We start from the raw sequence: 17549 nt of genomic DNA on the forward strand, positions 1-17549 counted from the left end.
GTGCTCCTTTCGAAGACACCAAAGTAATCGGTGGTTTGGTTCGAGCGGCGAAGCTCATCAAACGAATTCTATCGGACATTTGTTGAAGGACATAAGATCGTGGGATAATCACACACACACACACACACACACACACACACACCGGAAAGAAGCAAGAGTACCGCGTTTAACACGTTTACTGCCACGCTTGTCACGTGACGCGGCATAACCCGCTCGCTTCGGTATAACATGTTAGACATACACAACCGGCGAGAGAGAATCATGATCTTTTTAAATATAAACAAATGGAAATGTACTATGTATGGAAATCTGTGCATTTACGTTATATCTAAATCGTAAACTATTAAAATTAAAAACAAAAAAAAAGTCCACGAATATGGTAATTATTTCACGATCCAGCGAGGTCAGTCGAGAGATTTTTTTTTTCATTCGGTTGGTTCATGAGATGAAATGACGATTGAGAGGGGGAGGGGGGGTGCGTGCATATCTATCACCGTGTATGTAACGCGGGAGGAGCGCTGAGTAACGAAAAAACACGATAATCAACCAAATCGACCGATCGTGATTCATCTGACAAAAAAAAATGGCTCCTTGATAAAAAGGCATATGTGTATACAACAGGAAATTCTTACAGTATCGCAATTAAAGGCAATGGGTATAATTGTACAAGAAATATTATTATTTTATTATCATAATACTATAGTACTATAATTATCGTAGTTAGACGACTAGTACGTAAGTCATTTTCATTGTTACTTACATTAATACTGCAGGAAAAAAAAAACTAAAATAAATACATTTAATACAAAACTACATTCTCTCTCTTTCTCTCTCTCTCTCTCTCACGTCGGCGGACGGGGATGTCGAGTCGGATGTCGCGGCCGGCCGGTCGGGCGGGAAGAATTCGGAATGAAAAATCCGACGGGCGATTCGGGCATTTTCGGCGCGCGGGGAGCAGAGCGGGGCGTCGCGGGGTGGCGCGACGTGACGGGCGGCGCGGCGCGGTGCGGCGCGCTGCGTCGGGAGTCGGGAGACCCGGGAGAGAGAAAAAATAGTTAAGAGGCTGGCACAGTAGAGGGCGGATGGGTGGGATGGGGACGCCGGCTTGAGGGACAGGTGTCAACGATATACGAACAACGGGGGATTCCTCCCGGTGACGGTCGGCTGCGCGAGAAAACAATCCAGGCGAGCTGGAGCGCGGGTTGCGAGTTACCGAGTGGTAAGTAACGAGCGCCGACGACGACGACGACGACGACGACGACGACGGCGGCGGCGGCGGCGACGACGACGACGACGAGGTCGCCCGCTCACTCGCTCGTTCGCTCGCGCGCGCGTCAACCTCGGGAGCGCGGCGCGACGCGGTGCGCGCGAGAGACCGTACGAAACACACACGCACGGCCATTTTCTTCTCTCTCTCCGTCGGCGGCGAGAGTTCGCCCGAGTGCGGAGAGATACGGCTCCGCGCGCCGCGGTATCGACTAAGTATCGGAGACGGGGCGCGCGCTCTCGGTGGGGGGAGAGGAAAGAAGGGTGGCGTTTGCGTCCCTTGGCGTCGTACACCCCCTGCCCCGCCCCGTCCCCCTTCGGCAATCGGCCTCCCCTCCGCGCGTCGCGCACCGCCGTCGCGTACCTCTCTGTCTTCGTCTCTCGGCCGAGCGTTTTTTTTATTCGTCCTTTTTTCCGCCGTACTTTCTCAGCACGTCTCTCGAGACCGGAGAGAGAGAGAGAGACACACACACATATCGTGTCGTGGCCGCGTGAATATCATAGAAGGGGCTGCAAGTCGCGTCTCTCTGTCTCTCTCTCTCTCACTCTCCCTCTGTCTCTTTCTCTCTCTTTCCCCGTGTCCGTGGCGCGTCCTTGGCCGCGTGGGGCCGCCGGCGACGAGCGGTCGTCGGGCTCGAGCGAGTGTCAAACGTCGACGGCGACGTGTGAGCGGCGCTACAAAGGAAGCGTATCTTCTGTGTATCCAGTCGCGCGTACTCATTGTGTGACAGACGCTGCTCGCGAGAGTGTGCGTGCATGCGTGCGTGGTGCGTGTCTGTCCACTACCGGCGCGCTTCTGTCTCTCTCTCTCTCTTTCTCGCTCGCTCGCTCTTTCTCTCTCTCTTTCTGTCTCTGTCTGTCTCCCTCTCTCCGAGTGCGTATCTCTCTCTGCTGTCCTGCCGAGTGCGCGAGAAAAATCTGCCCCCGCACTCGCACTCTCGTGTGTTACGGGGATCCCCCTCCGAGGAAAGGATCCGCTACGGCGTGGAAACATGGGGAGAGGGACATCGTTGTGAGTAAATACTCTCTCGCGGTCTACGCGACGTCGTCGGCGCGGCTCGACGTAGTCGCGTCGTAGCGAGCATCGTGTCGGCTCCTGGTCGAGGCAAGATGCCGCCGTCGCATCGCCGACGACGCCGACGACGACGGCGACGGTGTCGTTTTTCAATCGAGCCTCGCTCGCTCGACTCGCTCGTAAAAGTCGGCAGGACCGACCGATCAGTAGTCGCTCGTCGTCGTCGGCGTGCGTTCGTTGTCCTTGTCGCGCGGAACGTATATCTGCCGAAGTAACCTCGCGAGTAAGTCCCGCGAGACCGAACTTGAATCTCCGCTGAAAACGAACGTTTGTTTTCTTCACCCGCAGGTATATGAGTTCTACTGACAGTCTGCAATGAATTTCTCGCCGTTTGGAGGCCACTTCCCAACTACCATACCGAGTATCCATCAATTCGCGACCGACAGTTCCAGCGGTGCGGGTGCGCGCTACGCCAATCATTTTCCCAACCAGCCTCCGATCGGAGTGCCGGTGATGGGAAAGTACCGTCCTGAGAACAACGCCGTACAATCCGCACAGTCGCAAGTGATGATGAACAATAAAGCCAGCTATCCCAACAGTAATGTTCACCATTATCCAAACGTGCCGTACTCTCAGGCCCAATCTGTTCAACAACGGCCCACCAACTCGCCTGGAATGCAGGAGAAGCGTTCGTATCATCAGGTAAGACAGTTCTTCATGCCAGCTACTCTCTCTCTCTCCCTCTTTCTCTCTCTCTCTCCCTCTTTCTCTCTCTCTCTCCCTCTTTCTCTCTCTCTCTCCCTCTTTCTCTCTCTCTCTCTCTCTCACAGCAAGGTTTACTCGTACTTGGTTATGGATTATTTTTAGTTATTGTCCATAAACCATTTCCGGCATAACTTTGGATACATTTTGTAGTCATTGTCGTTTTCAACGTCCTAGAGAAACCGCAAGATGATTCTTACCTTGCACAACTTCCCCGATACATGTATATTGATGTAGACTGTACTGAAACAAAGCGATACTGCCAACAGGCAGTACCAGACATGTATCTGACTACTCGATTACCAGAAAAGAGAGAGAAAGGATATAATGCACCACCTGTTCTTCTGTCGCAGCAATCCACGGAAACGATAAATCAACAAGATGTTTGCAATCTCCTTCAAGACAAGGACAAGAACAAGGAGAAGAAAGCGGAGGAGCAGCAACGCAACGGTGAGACAACTGCCACAAACGGTGCTCAACAGGATTACACGATGCACCAGCACCATCAGCAGCACGCTCACACCCAGACGCCGGCTACTATGCCCGCTACATGGCAATCGCTCGCCACTCCCGGATCCACCGTAGCTGACTATCTCAGTCATTTGCCAGCCAGCACTTTACCGTTGAGTTTACACCACTTTCTCAAATATTCCGCCGAAAGTATCAAGAAGGAGTCCGAAATGGCGCAGACGACCTCGGTGGCCGTGGCCACCACAACGACGCCCAATATAATGATGTCGCCGAACAATAAGAAAAAGAAAAAGAAGAAGACGCCGAAGGAGAAGAAGCCACGTCCGAAGCCCGGCGAGATTCGCCTGACCACGGCGTTGGACGGCTCGACGTTGTACTGCTGCCCAGAGTGTCACATGGCGTATCCGGAGCGGGAACTGCTGGAGCAGCACCTGTTGGGCCATACCCTGGAGAGAAGATTCGTTTGTGACATATGCGGTGCCGGCTTAAAGCGGAAAGACCACCTCACGCGTCACAAACAGAGCCACAATCCTGAGCGGCCTTACGTTTGCACCGTCTGCTTGAAGGCTTTTAAGAGAAAGGAGCAGCTGACGTTGCACTTTGTAATACATTCCGGCGAGAAGCGGCATGTGTGCACGGAGTGCGGTAAGGGCTTCTATCGGAAGGATCATTTGCGGAAGCACACCAGAAGTCACATCGCGAGAAGAGTGAAGGCGGAACTGAGTCAGAACGCTGGTAAGAAATCTGCGACATGATTTGATATCGCGACACGATTAACGTAAGTTTGCGATAGGTCCTCTTCAGCGGCCTTCTCCTTCAGCGGCCGTGTGATCCTACCAATCCCGCTTCTCACTGTGTGTCCGCAGGTACGCAGCAGAATCAGCAGCAGAATAACGTCTCGAGTATGCAAACGACAACCGTGTCGGCGTCGTCCGTTCTTCCGGGTGGGCATCCAGGTCCTCTCCTGTCCTGAGCCCCGCCACCAGGGAACTTCCAGGTTCCCCATCCGAACAATATTCTTCACACGCATACTTCTCATCATTCGTTACACCATCATCATTTAACGGCAGTCAACGTGGCGCATCAGTCGACCGTCACGCCGCTCGCTACACCCAGTCACTATCAGTCGCACGAGCTTAGCTTTTTGGGACATGTTAAAGATTTCTGAGACGAGGAGAGGACCTCGGCGAAGAGGTAACACCAACACGCTAACCGATCGTCGTTGTCGTTGTCGATAGGTAGCTACGACTGACTCATCTCATTCGGATCTAGTGACTTTTATATAAAACGTATTCGCATTGTATGTGCGTCGTGTGTGCTCCGGATGAAGCTTCCTATGTCTTGTCTCGTCAACTCACTACGGTGAGCCATGCCATTCCTTTTTCGACCGTCTTCACTGTTGCATCCGACGAGTTCTCGTTACAATCGTCCCATTCGCGCGACTTTCATTCTATGCCAGTATATACTTTCCGCAGACAGAGTTACACGTAATGCGCGTAAAGAATCAAGCAGAGACATAGAAGCTGTACGCTCCTTATAGCACAAACAAAAAGTACACATGTGGGAGAGAATACTAATTTTCCACGGAAATTCTAGAATAGAAGTTTGACTGTAAGTCAAAGATTCTTGCCATACACGTCGTGTACGATGAAGAAAAAGATATTTTTATGAAAGATCGGTGTTAATGTAGTAGAAACTAAGCTGATCGATGAGAGAGAGAGAGAGAAAGAGAGAGAGAGAGAGAGAGAGAGATAGAGATAGAGATAGAGAGAAAGGAAGGGAGAGAGTGAGAGAATGAGAGAAAGAGAAAATGATGATACTCGTTTCTCTTCGTTTTCTTTTTCTTTTTTCTTTTTTACTTTTCTTTTTTTTTCTTTTTTTTACTCTTTATTGATTCCCGCATCGTCGCGTTGAAGCGTTAATTCTCATCATTTCCGCGGTGGTTGTAATTTGTTTTTATATTCCTAGTTGGACGATATGACGAGTGTAAGTGCAAATAATGTAAAGGGAATAGAAATTTGTGCATAGCGGTATTCCTAATAGATACGAACGTAGACGAGTCAACCCACCGATTAGGAGTCGTCGTTTCTCGTTTCTTTTCCGAAAACGGACACTTGCTTACTTGAGAATTTTAGCGCGCATCTAAAGGACAATGTATATTTATCGTACAATTTTTAGATAGGACTATGCCCCCCCTCCCGACGCGGAAGGAAGAAAAAAGAAAAGCGACAAAAGCGTAGCAGTATTTCGCACAGTCGGTGAAAAAATTTTATTTCGTTTCATTAAAACTTTTTGTTCCTTTTATATATAAAGTTGACAGTATTTTATATTTTACGATATAATTCGAAATTCTTTACTTATTGTATATATTTTTATATATATACATATTTCTCATACGTATGTGTATGTATGAGACACTATATACGTGTACGAGCGTATTCGCCCAGGTGAACTCTGGCGAATCCGTCGTCACTTTCCTTTGCGATACTTATCGTACCGAACATTTTGGAAGCTTAATTAGTCTTTGTAATTTTTACATTATCTTTTTTTTTTCTTTTTTTTTATATATACATTGTTTTTATACATAATTTTCGTTGGTCTTGTATTCGTTATACACGTTGAGTACTGATTATAATAAGTAAGTTCTATCTCGTAGATACACTTCGGAGTATACTATGGTTTTCCTCTAGCTAGTTTTTAACGTTTATATTTATCCACGCATCGCAAATCTTCACAGACTGTGATTGTTTCCGAACAGAGAAGATATATCTGCTGTAATCGTCAGACTGCCTTTAAGTTTACATACAAACTCTGGCTTCATTTTTAGTATTAATGTCCGTGCCATCGTTTTTAAAGCTACTTTTTCGACTCACTTTTTTCCTTTTCTTGCCATACATTTACACAGATGTTTTATAAGTCAACGTCGTATACATAAAAATGACTATATATTTTTTCTATTATTATTACTCTCATCGTCGTCGCTAAATAACGATTATCACTTTTTCAGTTTATCGTCATTAGTGTCATTATTATTATCATTATTATTATTATTATATGTTATTATTATTAAGTCACATGTAGGAGCACTCGCGCGACATGTTTGAGACATCACACAGCTGAGAGGGCGGTGAATATGAATCAAATAAAAAATGGTTTCAAGAGGCAAACTTTGACGATTCTGTGATTTTGTATTACTCGTCGTTCCGCCGTTTGTGTGCGCATGGCTGGCTCAAAAGTCTGCGGCGAGCATTCTTACATGTGACTCTTTGATCAACGAGCGATCTACTTATGTTTCATTTATCATTATTGTTATCGTAATTATTATTTATCTTTTAATATATATACATATATATCCGTATAAATATTATCGTAAAAATGACGTCGAACATGTCTGTATGTATTGTATAAACATACATATACTGCGACGTAGGATGTTAGAGATATGATGGGACCTTCTGCGTTGCAGAAGTAGGCGCTCGGCTCGCAATTGTGTATATCCGTTCGTTGAGATTTTTTTGTCGCTTGCTGATAATCGACGTTACGACATCTCGTGACTTAATTTTCGTTAGATTTTTAATTTGCACACATAAATCGAGTCGATCGGGCAGAAAGAAAGAAACGCACCGTTGTGTCACACACATTTTACATTCCCGATTAAAATCGCGCGCAGCTGAGCTCGCATTCGTTCATGCGATTTTCAAGATAATCGTTGCACAATTGGCATTCTTCTTCCGTCTGGATGTGTTTGTCTCTCGCCATTTACCTCCCGTCGCATCGTGTCTCTAGCGTAAGACGTCTCGGCAAGTAACACAGAAGATTCAGGTTTCGTCAGACCTCAAGTATAATGATATGCTAAAATTATTGCATATACATGGTATATATATATATACACACACACACATATGTATATATATATACACATACGTACTAAAAGTCGTGTGTAAGAGATCGAATTGTATTGAAGATTCATTGCCATGTACTTGTAACCATCAAGGCAGAGAGTATGTCTTAGATTGTACGTTAGCGAGTAAGTTTGTACACAAAATATAATTGTATCGTAAGCAGAGAGGAAGAGAAGCAAAGAAGAGCGTTGTACATCAGGGTGCATCGGATGCTGCGCACTTTTTCCTCGATATGCAGATGACAGAGAGAGAGAGAAAGAGAGAGAGAGAGAGAGAGAGGCCCAGGCTTGTTTTCTCTTCAAGATTTCAAGCGACAGCAGACATCTTTGGACGCACTGAACGAAGATGCTTCGAGTACTCTTCTGATTCCCAAGAGGCTCAGATAATAAGTCGTCGAAGCTTGACGGTCCGAGAGATTTCGTAAAGTGACACTTTCGTCACAGAGAAATTAACACGAGAGCCAAGAAGAGTCTGCAATTGTGGGTGAGAAAGTGCGCGAATTCTCATGCACCTTCATGAGCAAGCGAGAGCAAACGCGCGAGCGATATATAAATCTTTTGAGGAAAGTAATTTGTTTTTTACAGTGGTAAGTGGACTATGCAAAGATGTAATGAGGAATAGCTTTACGATTTACAAAAGAGAGAGAGAGAGAGAGAGAGAGAGAGAGAGAGAGAGAGAGAGAGAGAGAGGGAGAGGGAGAGAGAGAGGGAGAGAGAGAGAAAGAGAGATGGCAAGAGGGAGAAAACGGGGGAGGAGGGGAGAAAAAGAGCAGATATTTCCAAAGTTCGACATACGTCTTCGACTGTTCAAACAAAATGAGTGGCTCAAGAAGGTCTATTTTGAAGGGTAGCTAAAAAGAACCTATTTCCACCCTCGACGAGGCGGACAGTTGATCCTTCCGTAGCTGTACAACCGACCGTCTCGTCGAGCTATATAGTTGTAGTAACGTTCCTGTAGTGACGAAGGAGGAATAATAGTTGATGCGTTTCTAAAGAAGGGAAATACTTTTCCGGTGCCTTTGTATTGCGCTGGATTTTCCGCACCCATATAGAATTCACCGTCGTGAGATCTAAGATCTAAAAAGAGAGAAAAAAAGAGGGAGGGGGGGAAGAGAAAGAGAGAGAAAAACGGCGCGTCGTGCCTCTCTGTTTTCGGAACAGCGTGTATACTTTGTCCGCCTCCGCGTTGTTCGAGCAGCCGTCGGTTTTGTCGATTTTTCGTCCTTTTGCGTGCGATCGTCGGGGATTCACGCGGAACGGATCTCGATAGACTTTTCCTTCCGTTGTTTTTTTTTCTTTTTTTTTCTCTCTTAACACAATGTAACGTACCTCTCCTGCCCGCGCAGGATGTTTCCGATGAACTCTTCCCTTTTTCTCCGGCAGAACGAGGAAAGACTGAGACTCGGGAGATTAAGGAAATCATAGAATTCGTCACGCGTACGACGTCGCATTCGACCAACATTTCCAATATATTATTCGTCGGTTCTTAAACGCCTTGCTTTCGAGAGATTCAATTGGAGTGTGCCACTTGGCGAACTTACCGACTTCGAATGTCGCGAGAAAAAGAAATCAGGGTTGACCGGGAGGAGGAGGAGGAGGAGGAGGAAGGGTGGGGAGGGGGGGGAGCGAAAGAGGTCGTTACACACTTGTACGTAGAAAAATATCTGCGGTTGGGCGCGCTCGTTCAGTTTCGATCAAATTGGAGATATCGGTTGGACTTGATTCTCCTTCATCTCGATTAGAAGAGAATGCGGTTAATTATGAATATGGATTTTATAGAAGATGTACTATAATAATAATGATAATTAATAATAATAATAATAACAACAATAATCATAATAGTAATATGGATAACAACAAAAACAATAATAATATAATAATTATTAGTAATACCGAAAAAAAATATAATAATATTAATAACAATAATGATAAAATAGTAAGAGGATTAGCGATAAATAATAACATATAAACGGAGAAAAAACAAGATCCGAGATTCTCTTGCGACGCGCTTAATAGTTCTTATGCGAAACCCCGGAAAGCCGTGAGAGAGAGAGAGAGAGAGAGAGAGAGAGAGAGAGAGAGAGAGAGAGAAAAAAAGAGAGCGACTTCTCGAGTTGGTAACGATTTTCATTTCGACGACACATCATCAAGATATGCGTAAACGTATTTCGATATCCCTTGCGTTCTCTCATACAATTGTACTTGACATTGTTCGTCGCTTTATGATGCGTATATACCGCCTTTGAGTGTTGTAAGATCTCTGTTTCTCTTGGTTCTCTGTAATCGTTGCTCGAAACGAAGACAACCGTACGCAATATGACGCATTTTTCCGTTGTCTCTCTCCTTCTCTTTCTTTCTTTCTTTCCTACTTCTCCGTCAAACGGATGATTTTAATACTTTCTTCTTCAGTCGATTCGTTTGTTCCGGGCATCGAATGTGTGTGCCGTTGAGAAGAGTGGACAGCGTGTGTGTGTGTGCGTGAGGGCGATTTTTTTTTCTTCTAAGTTAGTCATCGGAAACGTGAAAACGGTTACTCGACGAGGGTAGCGGAGAACAAAAATCTAAAAAAAAAAAAAAGAGTACACGAGACCTCGACGTGCGACTCGCGAGTGCGCGCGAGTCCCTCAGGAGAGAGCAGGAACGGCTGAATGAAGAACCATATTTTTCTATGCAGTGTGTCGAAACTTCTAATTCTTTGTATCAAACCACGGTAATTACGCAGTACAGGGGATGCACCTCCAATGACTTTGGTCTCGACATATCAAGATCGTCAAGGTCATCACCCTGAGTAACGTGCGAAAGGTTTCAGGCAACGCTCGTTGTTTGTTAAAAAGTTGTCGACAAAAGAAGTTCAACAAAATGAACGTAATTTGTATTCACCGTATGTGATAAACAATAACCGCCAATTTAAACTTTGAATGCTACTCAGAAGCATCAGAACGAATTGTCAGTACGTTCGTTTTTATATACATAAGTTTTGGCACTTGAATCTTCCTCGCCTTTCCAAGTTGATGAGGTTATAATAAAATTGTCGATTCCGAGATGATTAGCAAAGGTCTCTACGCGAGGCGTCTACGTTTGGCAAATAAATCTTTCGCCTTACTAAATTAATGAGTCTACGCGATATGCTAAAAAGTAAACAGATTCTGAAAAGAATAGCAAGGACACCCCCTACGCGAGGTTTGCACTTAAGGGGGCAATTAGACTCATTAATTCAGCAAAGCGAGCGATCGTATTTATGAAACTTGTTTTGTACTTTCATAATAATTATGCGATTGAGCCTCTTCTCTCTGCTCGCACATAAAGTAAAGTTTACCATACCTAAATGTACACAGTGTCGAGAAATTACGCTCGATCAATGAAACTTCTTTTGTTAATAGCTCTTCGACGAACAAACGAGCGCTACGTAAGAGCTTTTGCGCATAATCCAGAGCGATGACCTTGACAACATTCGTCAAGGTCAAAGTCATTGAAGCTGCATCCCCTATACCGCACAATTACTCAAACCACATATGAGCACACGAAGGAGGAAGCGAATTCGATCGACGTCTCGTCGCAAGACACGCGAAGCGATACCTCGAATGCAAAGTGTAATTATGTATACCGATAATTGGTTCATGCAAAACCGAGAGGAACGTCGCGCGCCCGCGCGCGTTATTATTCCTCCTCGTATCTTCGTCTCCTCGTACCTTGCTCGTTCCCTCGCCCCTCCGTTCGTCTTCGTCCCGTTCGTAGATCCTCCGTGGCGTGGGATATGATTTTTTATAGCATATAGCAGCGTGAGCGATCGCAGGACGTGCGAGATTTTGCATGAACCAACGCGCGTCGCCAGTGTGTGCGTTTAAGGGCAGGAAGAGAGGAAGGAGGGAAGTAAAGAGAATGACAAAAGTAGGTAGAACGGAGAATCTCCAGCGGACTATCGTTTAGTCGTTTTGGCTTGTCTAATCGCGCCGCCTTGTCGCTCGCATGCGTGCGTGCGTGCGTGCGTGCGTGCGACTTACACAACCGAGTTCTCGACGGGACACGTAAACGGGCGATCGATCGACGACGGAAAGACATACAAATTCCTTGAGATATAGTACAAACGCTCAAATCCTTGTTTCTCTCAGATAGACTTTAGACGCGTAAGTAATACGAGTGAAATAATAACCGGCTGGCCTCGAAGAAGTACGAATTCCTTTTTCGTCCAGATACGATAAACGCAGCATGTGTAGTCTTTCCGCGGAACGAAACCTTTCTCTCTCGCGGATGGTTCTCTCCGAGGACACGCGAGAACGCGTGTTCGTGTCTCTCGGAGGATCCGTCGATGATGAGGAGAACAGTTCGCTCGATGATACCTTTTGCAGAACCGTAGGTGGAGTGTGGTCTTCGTGGTGCAATACATCCGGACGCTGAGTACGATATCTCGATATCTCTAGTTTGTATTTTCGAAAGAAAGAAATTTTAAATATACCCCTCCGGTGAATCTTCTCGTCTTACTTCTCATCCAGCCCCCTCTGTGTTTTTCGCATGTCACATATGATTTCGTCTGCGAGCACTCACTTGCTCACCTGCTCGCTTCATCCTCCAAGCGTCGTGCAGACGCAAGAGGAGAACGCCGAGAGATTTCTGGTGAACGACCGTCGAGTGCGAAGCAACTTCGAGGGCTTCCGATGAAGTTGGTGTTATTTAACGGCACTCACGCTGATTGTCTAGATCAGGCAATCCTTCTTCAATCTTCCGTTTCTTTTCTTTCAACAACATTCTCAGCTTATATTTTACCATCCAGGCAGAACAGAAAATTATAATGACATCAAAGTGACGAGAAAATTACCGAATCATGATGAAAAACTGAATAATTCTGATGTCATGATTTTCTGTTCTGCCTGAGCCATTCCCTGATTGCCGACTCGTGCCGCCATTTTTCTTTTGGCTGAACATTTGTACCAGTCTTCCAGGATGCAAAAATACCGATTATTCGTCGTGCGTGAATAAAAAAAATTAATGCAGAATGAACGCGCACAGCAAGCGGACGTAATAAGAGAGCAGAGAGGAGGAGGAGAGAGAGAGAGAGAGAGAGAGAACGATGAAAGAAAAAAAGTGTATACTTAAGCGAATTTCTCTGATATGTCGACGTTTTATTTTTATATAGAATGCTTAAAATGTCTACGAACACGAGACGAGAAAATCGAATGGACGGATGGTGAAAAAAGAATATAAATAAGAAAAAAGAAAAAATATTTAGAGAGTCGTATAAGTCACATATACACACATACACACACACATATACACACTAGATGCGAGTGTGAATTTAGACCGCAAGAATGGAAGTTTCAAATATGCGTGCGCATTTTTCAAATATTCCCCAATACTGCTTCTCATGTGTAATATATCCTATATATTATGTCGTTCTATGTATATAGATACACATACACACACACACACACACACACACACATATATATATATAAATATACATTTATGGAAAAATGCGTGACATATATCTTTTCTTACAATTCTCGCTATAATGTATGCATATAAATTGTAAGAAAAGTCGTATCAAGAGATTTACTCTTCGGAGTTACCACCCGGAAAGAATTTAACTCTCTCTCTCTCTCTTTCTCTCTCTCTCTCTCTCTCTCTCTCTCTCTCTGTTTACCTCTACACGTTTACACACCTACACATACACATGTATACACATGCATACATACATATATATGTACACACATATAAATATAAATATATATATATATATATGTATGTACGTATATATATTCCGCGTTACAATTTGTTCTTGCGAGAATGAAACGCTTAAATTGTCAATGAATTTGAGTATATGCGTTACTTGCACTTCCAATGTGACTGTATTATAAAGAAAAAGAAAAGAAAGAAACACCAGGTAGATATTTTTATATAATAATCATTTATTAATTTAATTAAGATCACTGCAGTTAAATAACAAAACGCTATCCTCTCCTCTTTTTTTTTTTTAGGCATTCAGATCTTGCTTCGCGCGTATAATGAGCACAACTTAACGATATAATAATAAGATGTTAGTATGTATCACGAACTTTTATACTAATATACAACGCTATAATAATGAACGTGCGGTTCGACTCGCTATGGACGTGTTACATTGAAAATGGAAGAGTCGATATTATCCTGCGGTTCTTTTTTTTTCGGGGAACAAAACTGTGTCGTCCGAATGTGTCTTTTCCAAAATCAACAGGGGCTGGGCTTCAGGATCTCGCGATGCATCAACATGACCTCGCATACACGTGAAATTCTTCAGCGATAAACCGTCCTCCTCTCGAGTAACAATCAATCTTCTTATCTACAGATATGCATCGGCGAATTCACGTGGATGACTCGGCTCCTTCTTACTTCGTAACTAACAATTCCTAAATCTCGCTATAGTCGCAGTGTCGCTATGTTAACGCGCTCCTATTAATCCTCATGCAAAGTTACCTTATGAATTCGTCACGCCGACAGAGACGCTCAATCATTCACAATGTAAAAGAATTGCAGGTTTTTATTTATACAATATTAGCATCTTATATTGGTTACGCTAATTAATCTTTCGCTCGATGAAACCTACACTGTCCCGACATCCTTGATCTCAAACGCAAGTAGCGACGGAAATAAGCGAAAAAACTAGCGTCGTTGAGAGTCGTTTTTAAAACCTTTTTTGTTTTCTTTTACTTCGTAGGGTAATGATACATTTGAAATAAAACGGAAATTGCGTGTATTATTTGACTGTACACTGTACAATTAATAAGATAGACAATTTCATCAGTCATTACTCAACATCGCTATGTAAACAATTAACGATCATCACGTGCATATATATCCACACATGCTCATGTCATATTGAATGTAGTTACATATAATCTAAATATTTAAGCTTCTTTTTGTTTCTTAAAGTTTCTTAAAGTCCAGTTGGGGAGCTACGTTTCGTCTTTTTTTTTCTTACAATCTTTTTCTCAAATTTCAGTTAGATATGCGCGATTTACAGGGGGACTCCTTTTTTTTGCTCGTGCATATATGTTCATTATACGAGTCTATGCGCATGAGAGTACGTAAATAATGAAAACCATGTAAAACTATATGTTCAACGCAAAAACTCATTCTACTTGCACAAGAAAAAATGAAAAAAAAAGAAAAGAAAAAGAAAAACCAAACAGGTACAGTCTTAATATATATATATATATATATATGTATAGACAACCTTCTACGCGTAGTGTATTATAAAGAATATTACAAAATTGACGTAATAACGTTATCCCTCAGCTCGCCTCTAATGTTGTTGACAAAATACATAGCAATAAGATATACTCCCTTAGGAACATGGGTTCTTACATTATTAACAATGATTCTCGATTACTCCGCATAGGTATATTAGGTAAAGCTCATTCGTATTAAATCTTACGGACCTAACTTGTCCAAATAGTCTTGCGCTTCATAGGCGAAGATAAGGATTTATGTTACAGCGTCGTCGTAGCGTAATAACTAAGTCCGCAAAATAGAAAACGGAGGAGGCCCAGCCTGTCTCATCATCATTGCAAAACTGCTCAATCCTTCGTCGTTCGGCTGCTGGTCGTTCTGATTGTTCTGCGAGCCACTTAAATGCTTACCCCGACCGCTATTATGACTCTGCAGATGCTTCTTTAAATGGTCTTTTCTATAAAAGGCTTTACCACACTCTGTACAAATTTGATTTTTGCTACCTGAGTGAGTGATCATGTGGCGCGCTAAGTGTTCGTTACGCTTGAATGATTTACAACACATATTACATTGATAAGGCCTGTCCTTATTATGACCTTGCTTATGGCGATCTAAGTGTTCCTTTCGTTTCAAACTTGCCCCGCAAATATCACAGATATGTGGTCTCTGTTTATGATCTTCGAGGTGTTCGTGGAGTGCTTCTCGATCTTCAAATCTATATGCGCACTCGGGGCAATGATAAATCAGCATACCTGACAAACACAGAATTATACACGTCACGTAGGATCGTCCAGATCGATGTTTTCAATAGAAATTTTATCACACTTGCTTGCAAGCTATTAACTCAAATGTAGAACGTTAATTTGACCCTTTGCGGAACAGGAATATATTCCACAATTTTTCATTTTATATATTTTTTTGTATCTTTTTTTAAATCCTTGGATTTATTTTGCACATCAACACGTATATATATTTCAGAAAATCAAGATCTTTACTGTGCAATACTGTAATCAATTTTTAAAAGTTTTATCAACAATAATCGAGCAAATAACAAAAGAGTGTATTTTATTTCGAAAATGGTTACTCAAAAATTGGGTTGATAAAGGTTTTTTTTTTTAAGTAAACAATTTTACCGATACATTTGGATGTAGCACTTGGAACATCTACATACATTTTTTCAAAATTTTCCTTAAAGTATATTTACAAGAAGAAATTTTAATAACTTCATGTATACTTTTGGTGCTACTGATTATGATTCTGACACCGAAATAAAAATCTAACAGTTGACATTTATCAAAGCAGCCATTTTTTTTAAAACATTGTTTTCTTTTGCAGAGGGGTTGCCGAATTTGCTAGTTGTACGATGGCAATATCAAAATTACGATTTAACAACTGTTAAGTTTTAATCTCAGCATTGAATAATTCTCAACATCCTCAATATAAAAATATGATATGAAATCTAATTATATATAAAAAAGAAAAGTATAGATTTCCTCAAGCACAAATATGTATCCATGAGAGGACTAACCAAGTAAAAGTAACTTACCGTTAATATGTTGTGGTTCAATCTCAAATTCAATTTTTGGTCTTATCTCTTGACAATTGTGTGAAGAATTATTGCTGTTGTCCTCGTATTTAGTTACATATGGCAGACCTAACGTACTAGAACAACGTGCCAAGTATTCAGAGGTGAGTCTAAAGTCGATCTGTAGAGGATCTGTCATCGTTGCAGCATCCACTTTCTGTACAGTCTGAGTGCTGGATGATTGTTGCGAGATTTGTGAGCAAATCTCTTTAGTAGCGCACAAGTTATTCTCGTTTCTATTTTCATCAGTTTGCTGAAAATGCTGCGGTGGATGGCCTGAATAGGCGTATCCAGTCATGCTGGGTCTAGTGTGCTGATTGGCGTGAGTATTTGGTGAATATTTTATATTACGTGGGTCGTAAGCCATTATATTGCTAACAGCTGTTGAGTAACCGTTGATCCAGGAATCTCTAACTTTAATGATATATGTGTCTATGATACCTGAGGGATCTACAGTTTCTCCTTGAAAGAAAAAAAAGCGCAATTAGCGAGGTGGTGTCATCGTTGCTGCAACATATGTGTAAAACGTGAAAAAAGCGCCTTACGTTACGTCGAGTATCATCGAAGAATTAGTGCTGTTCTCTGCTGTTATCCGCTGCGCTGTTCTTACTATGTTCATCTCGCCGATTTTCTCACGTGGCGTGCATAACGACATCGACGAATCGTCGACGAACGTGCTCGCTGTAACCGGACGGTTTCTTATCTGCGATCACGCTACATGACGGGAAGACGACACGGTTTGACGCGCTCGGATAATCTGCGTGAAAAAGGAACATGCGACACGTGAGACGCTTACGTAATCTTCGCTTCCGTGATGACATTAGAAACGCGTGCGAGGACGCAGTGTTCTCACCTTCATATTAATCGCGCGATACCAAACGCTTCGTCTTATCCTCGCTTTGTATCGTTTACATCGGCACTGGCGGCCATTTTTACACATCAGCTGCTGCGCGTCGTGCAGGAAGCGGCCAACGGACGAAACGCCATTACCGCCATGCCGCGTCCGTTTTTGTAAGCAGGACTCCATTTTAAACTCGAGTTCTCGCCGAGCGTCTCCTCGCATTTGCATTTTTACTCGTGAGGACGAGCTAAGGCGCCGTGGATTAGCGAGCGGATCGGAATCATTCGTGAAGCAGCGCGATATATAATAAATCCTGGCGCGCAGGCTGCTCCGCATCGGCGTCTCGAAAAGGACTCAACGACACTCGATTGCTGCTAATCTGCTTCGTTATTTGCGATCTACGGATGCAACCCGCTAGACGCTCCATAGGCTTTGAGGAGGCTTTGCTTTATACACGCAGTTAAAATGATTCAAAGTAGATTTTACTCGAGAATGGATTCTACTT

The 17549-nt window shown here is 43.3% G+C and overlaps 3 protein-coding genes across 6 annotated transcripts; 1 reads left to right on the top strand and 2 right to left on the bottom strand.

Moving 5' to 3' along the window:
* Positions 1 to 697: 697 nt before the first annotated feature.
* LOC112590395 (uncharacterized) lies at positions 698 to 2286 on the bottom strand (the record flags this gene model as incomplete). The annotated part of the gene is made up of 3 exons (XM_025306709.1): positions 698 to 767; positions 1821 to 2126; positions 2216 to 2286. Coding segments are annotated over 3 exons (447 nt in total), but the record flags the coding sequence as incomplete, so codon positions are not given.
* LOC105187372 (zinc finger and BTB domain-containing protein 49-like) lies at positions 976 to 5060 on the top strand. Of its 3 annotated transcripts, none has more exons than XM_011148140.3 (4): positions 976 to 1219; positions 2630 to 2983; positions 3397 to 4249; positions 4381 to 5060. In XM_011148140.3, the coding sequence occupies exons 2-4, from the start codon at positions 2657 to 2659 to the stop codon at positions 4485 to 4487; spliced, it is 1287 nt and encodes a 428-aa protein (XP_011146442.1). In that variant the 5' UTR covers positions 976 to 1219; positions 2630 to 2656; the 3' UTR covers positions 4488 to 5060. The 3 variants fall into 3 exon arrangements, with proteins under 3 accessions (XP_011146442.1, XP_011146443.1, XP_011146444.1); XM_011148141.3 differs by lacking the exon at positions 976 to 1219 and adding an exon at positions 2128 to 2278; XM_011148142.3 differs by lacking the exon at positions 976 to 1219 and adding an exon at positions 2437 to 2564.
* An 8496-nt stretch (positions 5061 to 13556) lies between these two features.
* LOC105187374 (zinc finger and SCAN domain-containing protein 26) lies at positions 13557 to 17188 on the bottom strand. Of its 2 annotated transcripts, XM_011148143.3 has the most exons (4): positions 17057 to 17188; positions 16749 to 16960; positions 16165 to 16665; positions 14740 to 15370 (listed from the first exon to the last, which is right to left on the bottom strand). In XM_011148143.3, exons 3-4 carry the CDS (start codon positions 16568 to 16570, stop codon positions 14904 to 14906), a joined length of 873 nt encoding a protein of 290 aa, XP_011146445.1. In that variant the 5' UTR covers positions 16571 to 16665; positions 16749 to 16960; positions 17057 to 17188; the 3' UTR covers positions 14740 to 14903. The 2 variants fall into 2 exon arrangements, with proteins under 2 accessions (XP_025162508.1, XP_011146445.1); XM_025306723.1 differs by lacking the exons at positions 16749 to 16960; positions 17057 to 17188 and having other exon boundaries at positions 13557 to 15370; positions 16165 to 16663.
* Between the last annotated feature and the right edge of the window lie 361 nt (positions 17189 to 17549).

The sequence above is a fragment of the Harpegnathos saltator genome, unplaced genomic scaffold, assembly GCF_003227715.2.
Source record: "Harpegnathos saltator strain DR-91 unplaced genomic scaffold, Hsal_v8.6 scaffold8, whole genome shotgun sequence".
NCBI lineage: Eukaryota > Metazoa > Arthropoda > Insecta > Hymenoptera > Formicidae > Harpegnathos > Harpegnathos saltator.

Excerpts from the sequence above, each read along its gene's own strand:
- LOC105187372 (XM_011148140.3), top strand. The coding sequence starts at position 2,657 with ATGAATTTCTCGCCGTTTGGAGGCCACTTCCCAACTACCATACCGAGT. Across the intron at positions 2,984-3,396 it reads AGAAGCGTTCGTATCATCAG|CAATCCACGGAAACGATAAA; the intron begins GTAAGACAGTTC and ends CTTCTGTCGCAG. Across the intron at positions 4,250-4,380 it reads GGAACTGAGTCAGAACGCTG|GTACGCAGCAGAATCAGCAG; the intron begins GTAAGAAATCTG and ends GTGTGTCCGCAG.
- LOC105187374 (XM_025306723.1), bottom strand. The coding sequence starts at position 16,570 with ATGGCTTACGACCCACGTAATATAAAATATTCACCAAATACTCACGCC. Across the intron at positions 15,371-16,164 it reads TGAACCACAACATATTAACG|GTATGCTGATTTATCATTGC; the intron begins GTAAGTTACTTT and ends TGTGTTTGTCAG.